The following is a 15,589-nucleotide window of genomic DNA, read 5'->3' as shown; positions in this document are numbered from 1 at the left end:
CTGTCTGATTTACAACAAAATAAATGCACATATTTCCCTGCCCCTGGTGACTGAGCTGTCCTTGCTTGATCTCCAGAAACAGTTTGTCACATGAATTTACCTGTGCTAGCTGTGCTTTAACTCCCGGTGTTGGAGGGGTTTGAAACACGGGAGGAAAATATGCTGCAGTTAATTGTTCCAACAAACAGCCACGGGCACACCCAGTGGAGGAGTGATTAAGGCTCAGAAATACGCGTCAACATTTCACAACATTCCAAAGTGGAAGGGAGGTGGACGCTTTCGCTCAGGATGCTGTTCAGCCTGCAGGCACTTGCAGAAGCTATCTGGGGTTTGCAGAGCTGGGAGCAGCTGGGGGTGCTCAGGTACTCTCTGTACCTGATTTGCAAATGCAGGAAGAAAGGCTTTCAAAATGCTTTTTGAGTGAAGACATTTGTAGAAAAATCTGTTTGGTTTCAAATCCTTCCAAACAGCAATGATGGATTTTCTCATGTCTGCACAAAATCACAGCCCATGTCATTCTCTGCAGCAGGTTAAAGCAATTCCCCTTCCTTAGTTAAAGTTTAATCAATTTTAATAATAAATGTTTAATAGCAAACATAAACCAAGAAAACAGCCCTTGCCCCGAGGAGCCGACAGTTTTACTGCCAATCCAAAGCATGGAGTGAGAGCCTTGGATTGTGGGTTGTGGAGGCTCTGAGCTGGGCAGGATTTGCCACCCGGGACCTGAGGAGTAGGAGGCAAAGTTGAGGTCACTCCATGCATTCCGAGTCCTGCAGCACCGTGGGCCTGCTCCCAGTGCTGGGAATTACTCAGAATTTGAAACAGAAGAACGAATGAAGCTTGTGTTCCTGAGGGGTTTGTCTTCTAACCTCTCCCTGCTCTGTCCCAGGTTCCTTAGGACCTCCAGAGCACCATCAGAACAAACCAGGAGGAGCTGACCTGCACACCCAGGAGCCGCCTTCACACACCCACCTCCCCTGGGATGGTTCCCCGTGTCCCACGGGGAGCACAGCTCTCTGCACCCTGGTTTGGTCTCACTTGTGCTGTCTGTGCTGCCAGGGCAGTGTGAGCTGTCTCATTACTGCCAGGCTGCTCCTGGAGAAAGCGGGGCACGTGTTTGTTGGCCAGCTGCTCCCTGTCAGACACAATGGCAAACACAAGTGCTGACCCTGCTTTTCGTCCCTGGGCTCCAGTTTGGGTCTTTCCCAGCTGCCAGCTTTTGTGAAACTTGTAGAAATCAAGTGGCTTTGAGACTTCTCCTGTTCTTTCAAATGGAGGAAAATTGCTGAAACCTTCTCTTATCAGGAAATAAGCCCAAAACCATCTCCAGAAAGCTCAGAGGTTGGGCTGTCAGAAGCATCTTGCCCTGACTGCCCATTGAAAGAGGGGACTCGTTTGATAGCAGTAAATTAAATTCCCCTATTCATGGAAAGCCAGACATGAATATACAACTCAGGGTTCCCCCTCACTGACCTCAGATGACACCAGGGTTTGCCTCAAAACCCCTATAAAATAGAGTCTGGGTGCACCTGACCTACAAGTGCAAGGTGTAGAGGCTGCACCTGGTGGAAAGTTCCACAGCTCTGCATCACTTAATTCTGAACCAGATCATCCATTTAATGAGGCATCCCAGGGTTTCAATGTTTTATTTTGCAGTGAGATTTTTATTTTAATTAATTTCATGGAAAAGAGAAATGTTTTAAGACAAAAAGCTTTCATTTTTCACATGGGAAATCTCATCCCAGGAGACACTTGCACATTTTTCTGGTATCGTGCACAAATACCATAGAAAAATCCTTTCCCTCTTTTCCCTGGACAGATGCAGAGGTACAGAGACATCATAAGACTGACCTCTGAGGGTGTTTTTGTTCTACCAAGAGATAATGAGGAGAGAATGATTGTTGCAGGGATGGATGCAGCTGTAGGGGCTGACAGAGGGATCTCACCCTCATTAATGTCTTTAGGAGGCAAACTCCACTGGGGTTCCATAGACACGGGACTGCTTTGGCAGCCTGGAACTTGTCTCCTCCCACAGCTCATCCTGACTGCCACGTACACCCCGGCACCTCCTCTCTCCGTGCCTGTCCTTGGAATTCCAGGTGGAGCAGCAGCGTTAGTTCAGCTGCAAACCCCTGTCATCCCTGACAGAAACAAATCCATTCCTTACTCGTGGGTGTCACACGTGTTTCAGGAGATGCTCCATCATCATTTGGCATTAGTTAATGGCCATTTAGAGTAATCCTGCAGCATCTGTAGGAGGGGTGGTGGCTGCAGGATCCAAGGCCGGGGTGGAGGATGAAAAATGCAGCTCAATCAACAAAGATCAATCTTAACATCCAGCACAGCAGCTCCTTCTCCCCAGCATGATCTCCACAACCTTCATCATGCTATCCATGGAAACTGTTCCCATCTTTTACATAAAGATTGGTTTAGATGGGAACGTTGTTTGAGAAATGACCACAGCAGCAGTTTTCACAAAGCCTTTTAGGAAAACTTGCCTCTTTTCATTAAAACAAAAAAAGCAAAAAAAAAAAGGAAGAATGCCCAAACAGTAAATGCTTCAAAATAAAAATGGATATATCAGGATTGTGTGACTGCTGTACCCTACCAGCAGCTCCTGAGCAGAAGAGGACACAACATGTTATGTTTAGTGAGATCCTGATCCCCAACCCTAACCCTAATCCTACCAGTATATCCAGAGAAAAATACCAGTATGATGAACAGAAACTGCAGTTCTGAGCAGAATTCTGGTTCACATGTTCACAGAAACACCAAGAAATTTGGTGGTGAGTGTCAGCTCCCATCCAAGGTCCCCTTCAGCTAAACCATCCCATTCCAGATGGCTGAGTCCCTCCCATCTCCCAAACTGTAATTCCATCCCCCATTCAAGGTCAAACTGGTGCCTCTCTGACATCCTGGTTCAGCTTTTACAGGTTCCTCCAGCACTGGAGAACTGCTGAGGAGTTCACAGCTCTGCTGACACCACTTCGCACGTGACAGAGCCACGAGCTGCTCTTCCAAAGGCTTGCAGGAGGCACTGGAAGGGATGGAGAGACTTTCCTGGATGTCTCAGCATTCACCGTCCATTTCAGTGCCAGGGAGCAGTGGAGTGTGGTGGTGCAAGCTTAGATAATGAGGGGTTAAGCTTCTGTTAATTCCTCCCCCTGCTCACTAACTCTCCTCTGCAATTAATTTAGTCCTGCCTATGGCAACTGCAGCGATGTTTGCTGGGCTGTCATTGAGGAAGCCCCCGTGAATCCTGGCCTGTCCTATCCTGGCCTGTCCTCTCCTGCTGCTGTTCCAGAGCTCCAGCTCATCATTTGTTCCTGACCTGGGAGAAATCTGTCACGGAGCCCTTCAATTGCCCCTCTCACAGTAACACAGCTGAATCCCCAGAGAGCATTTGCTGGGCTTTATTTATTCTCTTCTAAGAATAAATAAAAGATGACCTAAGATTAATGTCCCTCAAACCTTCAGGTGAACCAACAGTTTGAACCACTGTTACAGGATTCAGCCCCTTTCATAAAGGGAAGTCCTTGCTCAACTCCTCTGCTGCACGAGCATGGGATTTCAGAGAGCCTGGAAAATACGGATGGAACAAGAAACCAAAAAATGTTTAAATGGGTTGCTTTGATTTTCTTCCAATAATGACAAAACCTTTAAAAAAGCAAAATAACTTTTAATAACTTTTAATTTTAATTTATTTTAATTTCATGCCCATCTTCATATTACTTTTATATGTCAGTCTTCATCACCATTGAAACAGCATCATGAAAACTCCATTTTATAGAGAAGCTAAAACTTGGTCCCACTAAAATTTCTAAAATTTTTGGACCTCCAGTGGTTTGGTTTGGGGGTTTAGGGTTTTGGTTTGGGAGTTTTTTCCATATAGGCAGGGAGGACAGACTCAGAACTATTGGTTTCCCTCAGGAAAAACTCCAATTCCCAAGAAACTCACACTGGAAGTGAGATCTGGACAACCTTTGGACTGACTGAAAGGGAAGCCTACAGACCTGGCATGAGCCAACAACCTGGAATCCCCTTCTTGCGCAAGGTCAGAGCGATGTGGGGAGCACCTGAGGAGGAGATGGAATTTGACTCAGACTTTTTCACTTCTGATTTTCTTTTCATATTTCAATCCCTGAGGAAATCACAGAACAGAACTGGCTCTTCTGACAGGAGCAGACAACTGAGCAGCTCCTCTTGCACATGAAAATCCCTGATGGCCCCGTTGCCTTGGATGGGTTCCTCTGTGGAATCCAAGCGCAGATTAAACCTCCTTCCATCCGTCTCTCCCTGAGCAAATACATGGGCATTTTCCATTACTCTTCGCTCCTTCACTTCACGCTCCTTGCCCTAACACACAGGCTAAATCCTTCCTTCCATGGCACAACAGCAACAAATGATCAAAACAATTCCACTTTTCTTCAAGTAATGGCATGTGCTTGGTTGTAAATATTCATGGCTGGGTGGAAATTGGTTCTTGGTGGCCCAGAGCACCCTGGTGTCAATCGGCTGGAATGACTCGCAGTCTCTTTTACCTCCACGGGCAATTTTGTTTTCCTGGTGCAGGTTGAGTACATTAATCCATGGCAGACGGAGTCAGACATGACCACCTCATCTACCTCATTTTCCCTCTTAGCTTGTTGAGCTTCTGGTGCCTGAGAGGTTTCCTCGTGGATTTCCACAGGTTGGGAAGTCCCAACAAGCTTCTAGAGGACCATTCAATTGCACTCATCCCTCAATAAAGTCTATCTATCTAAGGCTTTTCGTCACGACCTCTCAGCAGATGCTGGTGACAAAATAGAGTTTCACAACCTTCTAATTTAGCCACAGACCATGATTTCCTGCCTCAGGAAGATCTGAGTCCTCCCAACTCCCAGCTCTGACAGCTGTGATCACTTTGTAAGCAGGGAAGTTTTCCATGGGTCTGTTTTCCCAAAGAGCTGTTCCTGTGGAACACTGCAGGGTCTCATCAGCCCAGCAGGAAGAAGGCTTTTTGTATTTTTGAGTCCCATATAGAGCTGGTGTAGCTGTGGCAGCAGCACAATCACGTGACACCCTGCTCATGCCCACCTTATCACAATACCTTATCACCTTGATTGCCCTCACCCTGACCACGCCAATGGATGCAGAACTCTGCTGCATGGCCGACCTGAGCCTGGCTGGCACTCCGGGCAGAAATCCCTGTGACAAATGCCTTTGGGAAGGCACAGGAGGGATTCCAGACCCTGCCAGAGGAGATGGAGATGCCTCGTATGACCTCCCCGTCCTGCCGCTCCTCGGGAGCTGCCAGGCACGTTTTCTGTCAGCAGGAGCTGAGTGATGGATTTGAGGGGGTTTTTTCAGGGAATCTCCACTGTCTGCTTCTAAAGCAAACAGGGAAATGGGAAATGGGAAAAGACAGGGGTTTGCTCAGAGAAACTGTGGCGGACTCATTATGGAATCAGAGCTGTGAATGGCTCGATGCTCAGTGCAGACGGAGCTGTCAGCAACTCTGCATTTTAGGGCAATTGTTGTCCTTAGGTCAATAATGCAAACTTGAACTCATGCACAGAGTTCACAGAGAGGAAGGGGATCATCTTCCCAAAGTGGCTTTCATTTCTCTGGAAGGCTGAGGGTGAGCTGAGCACGAGAGCGGCTCAGAGACAGGCAGAGCTCCTCAGGGTAGAGCGGTGGCTTCCACCTCTGCTGGTGACATGAACAATGGGATCGAGGGCACCCTCAGCAAGCTTGATGACACCAAACTGTGTGACACTCTGGAGGGAAGGGATGGGATCCAGAGGGACCTGGACAGGCTGGAGAGGTGGGAATGCGTGACCCTTACGAAGTCCATCAAGGCCAAGTGCAAGGTCCTGCAAGGCTGTTCAGCCTGGAGAAGAGAAGCTCCAGGGAGACTGAGCTCCTTTAGAGCCCCTTCCAGTGCCCAGAGGGGTCCAAGAGAGATGGAGAGAGACTTTGGACAAGGACCTGTAGGGACAGGATGAGGGAGAATGGCTTTAAACTGAAAGAGAATAGGTTTGGATGAGGTATTAGGAGAACATGCTTCCCTCAGAGGGTGGGCAGGCCCTGGCACAGGGTGCCCAGAGCAGCTGGGGCTGCCCCTGCATCCCTGGCAGTGCCCAGGCCAGGCTGGATGGGGCTTGAGCAGCCTGGGACAGTGGGAGGTGTCCCTGCCAGGGCAGGGGGTGGGACTGGATGGGCTTTCGGGTCCCTTCCCACCCAAACCATTCCAGGGTTCTATGTTTCTATAAAAAATTAGGTGCTCCAAAAATAGCAAAAGGATTTAAGACTCAGCAGGTCTGCACCTGCTTTTTGTTATAGAATCGTAATTCATCTTGGAAGGGACCACAAGAGGCCAGAGACCCTCACTGAAATCAGACCTGTTTTCTTCTTTAATCAGGTGGAAATTTCTCCTGTTTCACTTCATGACCACTGGTTTAGATTTTTACTCATTTCTGTCTGCGGGGATCATGGACATGGTAGTCAGAACCTCTCAGGGAGGGTTTAGATTAAACCCACAACAGCCACACCATGATTTTTCACAGGGCATCACTGCACTCGGTCAGACAAGCACAAAGATTCCTCAAGAGGGGACATCTGGGAGGTTGTTTATTACCTGCCAAGAAGATTCCAAGGGACACTTGCACGGGGGGTATGGAAGAAGGTCAGGACAAGCTGTGTTGTTCTACTTTACCTCTCCAGCTGGAAACCAGGCTGGGTTTTTTATATATTCCTTGTCTTTCCTGGCCTTTACTTCTAGCTTTGGGCATGACTAGATGAAGTCTGATTGCTGTAGAGAGGGCACAAGTACATCTGAAAGATCCCTGTGGTTTCACCCTCCACCCACTGCAGACAGAAAACTGCCCCAGGAGAACTCATCCAGGGCCAGTTGTGAGGGAGCCCCTGTGACAGGAACCGTGTTAGTCACGGAGAGCCAGGGGTGAAGGAGGCACCGTACATGGCGGCTGGCAGACATTGATCACATTTGTTCTCTGTTGGTGACAATCTTGGCTCTCCACAGCTTTGGGCACTTCAGTTCTCAGTGCCTGTCTGGGAAAGAGGAGCTGAGGCACAAGAAGCTGCACTCAGAGGTATTTCCAACACTATGAAAAGCCTCACGCAATTCCCAAGACAATTCTGATAAAGCCTGGCAGCCCTCAAACATCTCCTCTATCCTTGGAACTCCAATGACACCACCCTTGCTCAGCAGTTCTTCCCCATCCCAAGGGCAGATTTGCTCCAGCTCCAGCTGCTGTTTGGAGTGCAAATCCCTGGCCAGGTGGGCTGTGGAGGACAGAGGAGCTCTCACTTGGCCTCCTGATGAATAACTCTGATGAATGGGAATCAGTCAGGAGTGAGGAGTGGTTCTTGCTCTCCTCCAAACCAAGTGCCAGCTGCTCCAGCGAGGGAAGGCTGAGCCCACAGCTGGCTCTTACCCACACAAATTCTTTGTTCTTCCTCCTCTCCCAGGGCCCTCCCTGTGCCTCGTGTCCCTCCTCACTCATCCCCTCTGCTCTCCAGCTGGCTCTGACACTTTGGCTGTGCCTGTTCCTGACATTTCCCACTCGTTTAAGTTACTCCCCATCCCAAAGCCCGAGTGAAGGAGGGCAGCATGCCTGGCTAAGAAACAGCTCAAATCACATCCAAACACAACCCTTTTCAAAGATCATTAAGGGGGACTTTGTCACTGTTCTGGTCAGGTCTGCAATCAGGTCAGTGTCCCAAATGCGGAGCGCCAATGTCCCAAGTTAACAACCTACAACCCATTTCTGCAGTTTCTCTCCTTTGGAGTTGTTTCACCCAGTGTTCATACAGTATTATCAGTATTAAAGCATTTAAAACCGGGTTTGCCATGGAAAGGCCTCATTGAAGTTCAACAGCCTTCATTAGATTTTAACTCTATTAACCATTCCAACCCAGGAATGGTTTTTCATGAGCATTGATCCCAACTGGAATCCACCCATGGAACTTCCCGCAAAATTTAAAGCATTATCCTACAAGTTTTTAATAAATAAAGGAAAAACAAACCCCATCAGTGTCACAGGGAACTGCCACACCCATAAATCCTTACGGAACAGAGAAATTTAATCCAGAAGAGCACTGGGTGGAATGAGGGTCTGCATTTCCCAAGGGCAGGATTTGCCAGATACCTGAGCCGGGAGCAATCCACCTCCTTTTAGGCACCCAACAAGATGCCACCAGCAGCAAAATGATAACCCTGCACTCCCTCTGTGCCTGTGCCCACACCCAGACCCTCAACAGCACCTGAAAAATTGAGATTTTTCAGTGCAGACTGGGAAGGCTGCACAGAGACCTGATTTCCTACTGGAAGAACAGCCTGCTTGTGTAAAAGTTATCACTGAATTGCACACCTCATTATTGCACATCTCATTATGGCATCTCAGATTCTGGAGCAAACTTTGGAAAAAATCATGATTCTCAAAAAAAATTGTTAAATAGAAAAGTAATGTTTTTTCTCAATCAAGTATGCAGTATCCTGACTTTTTTTCTTGAAGAAAGTGGAAGTTGTATAACAGGAGATGAGAATGGATTAGTTAGTCTAAAAAGCCAAAACTATTCACTAGACATTGGCCTGATAGATACACTAGAAAGAATGGCAGGGAAAATATGCATAGAGAAAGCCAGATAGATTGACAGAAACTCCTGTCTTAAAATAGCAATATTCACATGAGATATGCTCTATTATGTGGACCCTGTCTGTCAGAAGAATGTGTATTGAAAATAAATGAGTTCTATCCTTCAATTGTCACGGCCACTGGCAATAAATAGACACCTGATGAGGCACAGCAGGCACAAGGGAAAAGTTTGTGTTAGCTGGAATGATTGGATGTGTGAGGAAGCACAGCCCAACACTGCACTTGACAAACGACCCGACTGAGGAGCGCGTTCCCAGCCCAGCCCCGCAGAACAGACACCCGGACCGACCCCCAGAGCCGTGGCCGGGCTGTGCCGGGCCGGGCTGTGCTGCTGGAGAGCATTTCTCAGCAAGGGGGGACTGCGGGATCCCATTCCCCTGCTGTTCGCATTCCCAGTATCCACTCCCAGGCCATCCCATCCCATCCCTCACTCTGTGTTTGCCCCATGGGCTGAAAGGGTTTTCAGAGGTTTTCTCCCTGTTGCCCCCCCATTTTCTGGGCCACACATGAAATCCTCCTGCAAGGCTCCCCTGCCACTGCCCAGCTCATCCCAGGCTGGAACACTGAAGGACCACGAGCCACACCAGCAGCCCCAGGAAAGAGGCTCCACACACACAGGGACTCCCAGAACATCACAGTGGTGTGGCGAGGGCTGATGAGCCCAAGCTTTGCCAGGCTCAGCAGCAGTGGGATGGGAGGACCTTGATGTCACATCGAGCAGCAGGAGCACAGCTCCTCCAGGAAAATGCCATCTGTGAGGTCATTTTCAACCAGGACCGCCTGGGGGGAGCAATGCAGAAAACAAGGAGGGGATTTCCTTGGCTGCTGCTCTTATCAGGCTTTCCTCCTCCAAGTTCTCCAAGGGAATGGCTTTGCTAAAGGATGTTCTGCCAATTTTCTCTTCTTCACTGCTTTGCCTACAGCAGAGCTCTGCATTATCTTCTCTGCTGTTCTGCGCGTGGCAATCCAGCGCAGGATCAGCACATCCTGCTGAGACCTGGCTGTTCCCTCTGGGGTATCTCTGCAGAAAAGCTGTGGGGACTCACTCCTGTGGCAGCCCTTCATACGGGAGATGTTACCTGAGAGGCAGTGGGGGGAGAAGGAACAGGAAGTGTAGGGAAAGCACAGCTCAAATCCTGTTAATAAAGGAGTGGCAGAGGATTTAAACAGGGCAGTGCAGAAGGAAGACGGTAAAGTCACATTTTCAAAGTGCCAAGACGCTGCCATTGCAGCTCCTGCTCTCCGTGCAGCAGCAGCAGCACTGTGGGCTTTACTGAGGGACACGCTGCACACAACACCCCCCTGCAGCAGGAGGCAGAGCTGACCGGAGGCAGCACAGCCCTGACTCCTCCAGCAGCACCTTAGTGCCGAGCTCTGCTTGGCGCAGCCCCCTGCTGCAAAGCTCCCGCTGCCTCTGCTCCCAGCTGCCAGGATTTGGGGAGCGTATATAAAAACCTCGTAGTTCTTCACCCTGCTGACGTATTTCAGAACTGCCCTGGGATTTACACCCTGTTTCCCTTCAGAAGCAAATCAGGCTTCAGTGATGGCTCTTCTCCAGCGGGCGCTGCAGCAGGATGGATGTGCTGTCACTGAGCCCGTGTGCAGCTGCAACAGGTTGGTGGTGATTAAATGCAAAATTCATCCAGGACATGAGGTTCTGATTCAGCCTGGAGGCAGCTCACAGACCTTTACAGCATTCTCCCTGTGGAAACACCTACTCATCCTTCAAAAAGACACTTTTTGCTGCCTTTTATCTCCAAGAGGTAAAATCTGGAAGGAAAACAGGGTTGTTGTGTCCCTGTTGAGTGCTGCTTCCTGGATTTCCATAACCTGGGGGATTACCTGGAGTCAGTGAGACTGAAGCCCTGCCTCTGAGAGAGACAATGTTGTCTTCTGGCTCAGGTAGGAGCTCCTTTGCAGAATGGGCTGAAGTATTGCACTCCATCTCTCACTTGGACAAGGACAAGCGCTGTCAGTCCATAATATCCTGTCTCTTTCTAGCTGGCCCTGATCTGTTTTAGCAGAGCATTTATTTGGCAGACAGGGAATGTTTGTCTTTCTGGAAACTACAGTATCCCCCATGGGAAAAAAAAAATTAAAATCATTGTTTCAGAAGCAATTACCTCAAAAACTCAATAGCCAGGGTGACACCCTGCTGGGTCCCAGGGGGGATGCCAAGAGCTCCTGTCTTCCCTAAGAACACCTACTTTTTAAAGTCCTTTTTTAAGCCCTGCAGGTGCTTTGAAAGTGCTGGTTGCTCCCTGGCTTTGAGGTTTTTGCTTTTGGCTGGTTCTTAATTCATTCTTGGCAAGTCCACAGGCAGAATACCTCCTGCTCCCCACACTTTGCTACAGTCAAGGGAGGTCTGTCCATCCTCCTGGGATCTGACCTCACTCCCCAACTCTTCTGTCCCCTGGACTTTTCCATCTGTTTCTCCTTTTTTACCCCATTCTCCAGACTTGCTCACACACAGCTTTTCTTTAGCAAGCTCCTCTCCGTGGGACTTGGTTGATGCCTTCCTACAACTTGGATGACCCAACCCCTACTCAGACCTGCCCAGGGAGTGGAAACAAGGGAATGGTTTGCCTGGATATCCAGTTTGAAATAGGCTCAGCATCAGAGTTATGCACAGGCAATAAATGAGGCATAAAATTCTATGTTCCTGCTCCGAGGTTTAAAGAGAGCACAGTCCAGGGGATGGCAATGACTTTGGAGCTGGAGACAGTTGGACGCATTTGCTGGGAGATCTAAAGCAGCAGAGACAGAAAATATTCCCTTCTCCCAAAGGCAGACAACGATCCTGCTGATGAACCAGGTGATCGCAAACCCTGCCCAGGACCTGCTCTCCACAGGACACACCTGAGCAGAACAAGCAGCAGCACTCCCAAGAAACAACCGCCTGAAACCTGTACCATTCCTGACTCCAGGATCACAGAGCCAAGGCACTGCCCAGCATGGCCTGAGAGCACAGTGGGACTTAGCCCAGACCCCAGCACCCCCCAGCTCGGCCAGGATGGGGCTCAGCCACCTCTGCAGCCCCTTGCCCAGCCCCCTCCCCTGCCCCAGCAGCACACAGGAGCATCACTTCATCCAGACAACGTCCTCATTATTTTTATTTTATGCTGACACATTTAGCACCACAGCATCCAGGCCAGCCTGCACTGCCATCAGGGTGCCAGCCAGAAGCTGGAAACTGAGCAGCAGCTGCTTCCCTCAGGATGCTCAAGTACCCAGCTCACTCCATCTCAGAGCAGACCGTGATCAGAGCTCAGCCTCGTTGCTTTTCCTCTCCTTTTCTTTTCCCCCCTTTCCTCCAACACAGCACCAGGCAGGTACCCAGCTGCTGCCCACACTCCACAGCAAACCAGGATTTATGAGCCACGAACGCCAGGAACAAGCAGAAAAAATTTCCCTTCCGCAATTCCAGCAAAGCTGCAAATACCTGGAGAAATACAGCTGGACCCTGCTCAGACCAGCCCCGAGCACCTGCCCTTCCTGCTGGCTCTGTCCAGCCCTCTCTGCGTCCCTCAGCTGGCTGACATCCACTGGCCATGGCACGAGACCCCCAGGCCCCCTGTGATGCTCAGCAGGACCCATCTGACCCTGAGCAGCCACCTGGGAGCCGTGGGCCTTATGCAGGATGGAGGCTGGACCTGCTACAAGCCCCTTGCCGGTCTGGCCGCACAAAACCCGTTAGGACTCCAACAAACAAACTTCAGCTCAACAGGCTTCCTCCTGCTCCTCCTCTGCCATGCCAGAGCCCGGCAGCCACTGCCTTTTCACACCGGGCCCACACAGCTTGGCCAGTGACCACCAGGGCTGTCCTGGTCCAGCAGCACCACAGTCCACATGCCCAGAGAAGAGAAAAGCAGAGCATCTGCTCATACTCACAGTTTTGAAGTCCTTGTGGTTGCATTCCTGGCCTCTGAACTTGCAGTACAGCATCATATCCTTCAGGTCGTGGCCAACGCGTGCCAGGAACTCCTGCATGCTGAAAACTTTGGGTTTATACTGCTTAAAGTTGGCCTTTTCTTGGAGGATGGCTAAGACAGTGGGGTCAGCCAGGTGAGGGTTGGGGATCTGCAGGTTGACGTCCAGCAGAGCCAGGAGCTCCCCAGCGTGGTACAGGTCGTTGGTGGTGAGCCGGGAGAAGCGGAACTCGTTGAGGTTACAGATGGTGACAGCGGGAAACACCAGGCTGTTCGCCACCACCTCGTCCACTTTGGTCACGTGCTGGTAGGAGAAGTAAAAAGCCACCCTGTCCGAGCTCTCCACCAGGAGGAGACCCAGTGAGCCCACAAAGGCCAAGGTCCAGAGCAGGCGCCGGATGGTCACCGGCCCGTAGACGAAGACATGACGGATCCCGTGGAGTGTGGTGGTGTTGGCAAAAATCTGGATGCTGGAAGGCTGCAGGCTGCCCATGCTGCCCTCGCTGGTGCTGTCCTTCAGATCCATGGTTCAGTTAAATCCTGGTCCTGTTTTTGGGGTCAGTGTGGAGCCAGAACTGGGATCTGGATCTCTCCCCTCTCCTCCCTAAAGTAATTAAACCCTTTTAGGGCAGGGTGAGGGAAGCAGAGTGAGACCAGCTGCTGCGAATTTATCCCACGAGCTCAGCAGTAGCTTCGTCGGGGTAAATATTTATATAAAATCCATTCAAACTCTCGCTCTTGATTTCCTCGGTGCGATAAGGAGGGCTGGTTTTATTTAGGGAGACACCAAGGTGATGTGGAAGAGATGTGGGTGGGCAGCGAAAGCTGAGCCAATGGCAATAAAGTCCGCCCCCTGCACACACACACAGGCACACACGCGCCGAGAGGAGCTGAGATTAAGCGAGCGAGCCTAAAACGAGTGGAGGCAGCTCGCAGGCTGTTAACTAGTGCGGAAAGCTGAGGATGCTGCTTCCCGGATGTCTTCAGCCCGACCGGGAGATGTTCCCCGAGCTCCGGGGACGCAACTGCAGGATTTAGGCATCTCTCCTCCTCCCCACCTCTCCATTTTGGGCAGAAAACACCACCCCGAAAACCCAGCCTGTGCTGCCGGTGCGATTTGCAAGGGAAAGGTGGGCAGCTAATTCAGCGGGAGAAATAGGAGAGGAAAGGGGGGAAGGAAAAGGAAATGCTAAAAAATAAAAGGAAAGGCTGAAAAATACAAGAAAAGGCGGGGATTTCTGCTCAGTTCCGTGCACGCACACACGCAGATCAGAAAGCAGCAGCATGAACCCGCTTCTCTTTCACACGGCAGCTCCGAGCAAAACCCAGGCAGGGCAAGACCCGGGGAGCGGCAGCGGAGGGGCTGCAGCATCTCTCATCTCTCCTCTGTCGGTCTCAGAGCTTCCCTTCCCTGCAGGACTTGCAGGGAGAAGCGCTGGGAGCCGTGAGCCACACACGGATCCGGAGCCCCGCGGCAGGGCAGCGAGAGGGGGCTGCGAGCCGAAAGCCCCAGCTCCAGCCTGGGCTGAGTCTGGACGTGGCTGTGCCTCGGCGGGCCCGGGGGGGCTGTGCCCAGCAGCTCCTGAGCCCCCCGGGGCTCGGGAGGCTCCGAAGGCGGATCTCCAGATGTTCTGTTCGCCGCTGGAAGGCAGCTGTGACGGATGTGTTTGGGGAAGGCGCTCCCAGATGTGCGTTCAGCCGGGAGGCTGGGACGGAGGAGGGGGTGGAGGGGAGGAAAACTGGGCACGGTTTCCTACCCAAGAGATGCTGCAGATCCTGTGGCGATGCCTCGGTACAGGAGAGCATCCGTGGCGCCGCTGCACGAGTGGGAACGAGGCGGATCCGCACCAGGGGTGTGAGGTGCTGCGTCTGAGCAGGGCCAGAGGAACTCCCCTCCATATCGGCTCCATGAACAGCAGGGGTTTGCTTGCTTATTTTCAGATCCAGAATTAAACCCTGGGATTTCTGTCTCTGTACAGCACCCAGCCCTACAGCAGGGGAGGGTCCCAGAGCATGAAGCACCTAGGAGGTGACGTTCCCAGCCGGGATGAGGTGGGAGCAGAGGGTTAAAGCACAGGCAGAGCCTGTCGCGGTCTGCAGGGCAGTGCCTCATGACTCTCAGCCACCTTAGAAGATTATATGGGATAAAATGAGCCCAGTTTCTGGATTTATAACCCTGAGTGCTGTTACCATGACAGCAGACCCTTTGCACCATTTGGCCTCTTCACCTTTCAGGTGCTTGACTTCACTGATGAACCCCAAGACTCTTGTCCCCAGGCCATGAGCCGCCCTGTCCTACCCCGGATGATTTTCACCCAGAGATAAGATCATTTCAGTTTTGCTGTCTCCACATTTGGCCTTGGCAGCCAAAGGCAAGCCCAGCTGTGGCACCCCCCAGCATGGATGTTCCTTTGGGAATATCTCTCAGTCTGAGCTACTTATCCCACCCTGCTACAACCCTACTCTCTCCATTTTACACCAGGGAATCTGAGGCAAAGAGAAGACAAAGGGAGCTCTGAGCTGGATTTCCCAGGAGGACTTTTCAGCACAGCAGGTTGCTGCCCTGGAACCGAACCCTCCTTCCATAGCCAGAAGACTCCAGCACTGTGTTCTCATGGATGGCTGGGTGCAGACGGAGCAGGAGCTGCCTCCAGAGTCTGGTTTCCTCCTGTACAAATCCACATCAGCCCTGAAATGCAAAATATGGTCCCTCCTCCTGCATCTGTGCCTGTGAGTGAAGCCAGGCTCTCAATACAGTCCGTTGGTGGCTAAACAGAGATTTGTTCCTTCTGCTCTACACAGAAATTCAGCCAAGGAGAGATGCACAAACCTCCTGCACCTTGTGGTGCCCTTTCCAGGAGGGCAGGAAAGAAAGACAGAGCCGAGCACACCCAAACAAGCTGTGGCCCAGAATTAAAGCAGCTGAGGACAGAATGGCCACAGCACCCTTGCCCCTGCTTTCAGACCTCACTGCCTGTCTCCCCTTGTGCTCATCACCCC

The 15,589-nt window shown here is 51.0% G+C and overlaps 1 protein-coding gene across 1 annotated transcript in view; it reads right to left on the bottom strand.

Annotated features, from left to right (window-relative positions):
• Positions 1–14,711, bottom strand: part of LOC121661201 (acid-sensing ion channel 2-like) — a 34,175-nt gene extending 19,464 nt beyond the window's left edge. Inside the window, exon 1 of the mRNA XM_042021116.1 lies at positions 12,552–14,711. Within this exon, the coding sequence (XP_041877050.1) occupies positions 12,552–13,115 (564 nt within the window). The 5' untranslated portion in view covers positions 13,116–14,711. The remainder of the gene's footprint in view (positions 1–12,551) is intronic.
• Between the last annotated feature and the right edge of the window lie 878 nt (positions 14,712–15,589).

The sequence above is a fragment of the Corvus kubaryi genome, unplaced genomic scaffold (assembly GCF_017639235.1).
Source record: "Corvus kubaryi isolate FWS band 111438036 unplaced genomic scaffold, C.kubaryi_AGA036_p1.0 37120, whole genome shotgun sequence".
Classification (NCBI taxonomy): Eukaryota; Metazoa; Chordata; class Aves; order Passeriformes; family Corvidae; genus Corvus; species Corvus kubaryi.
This window is presented reverse-complemented; position numbering and strand designations above follow the sequence as displayed.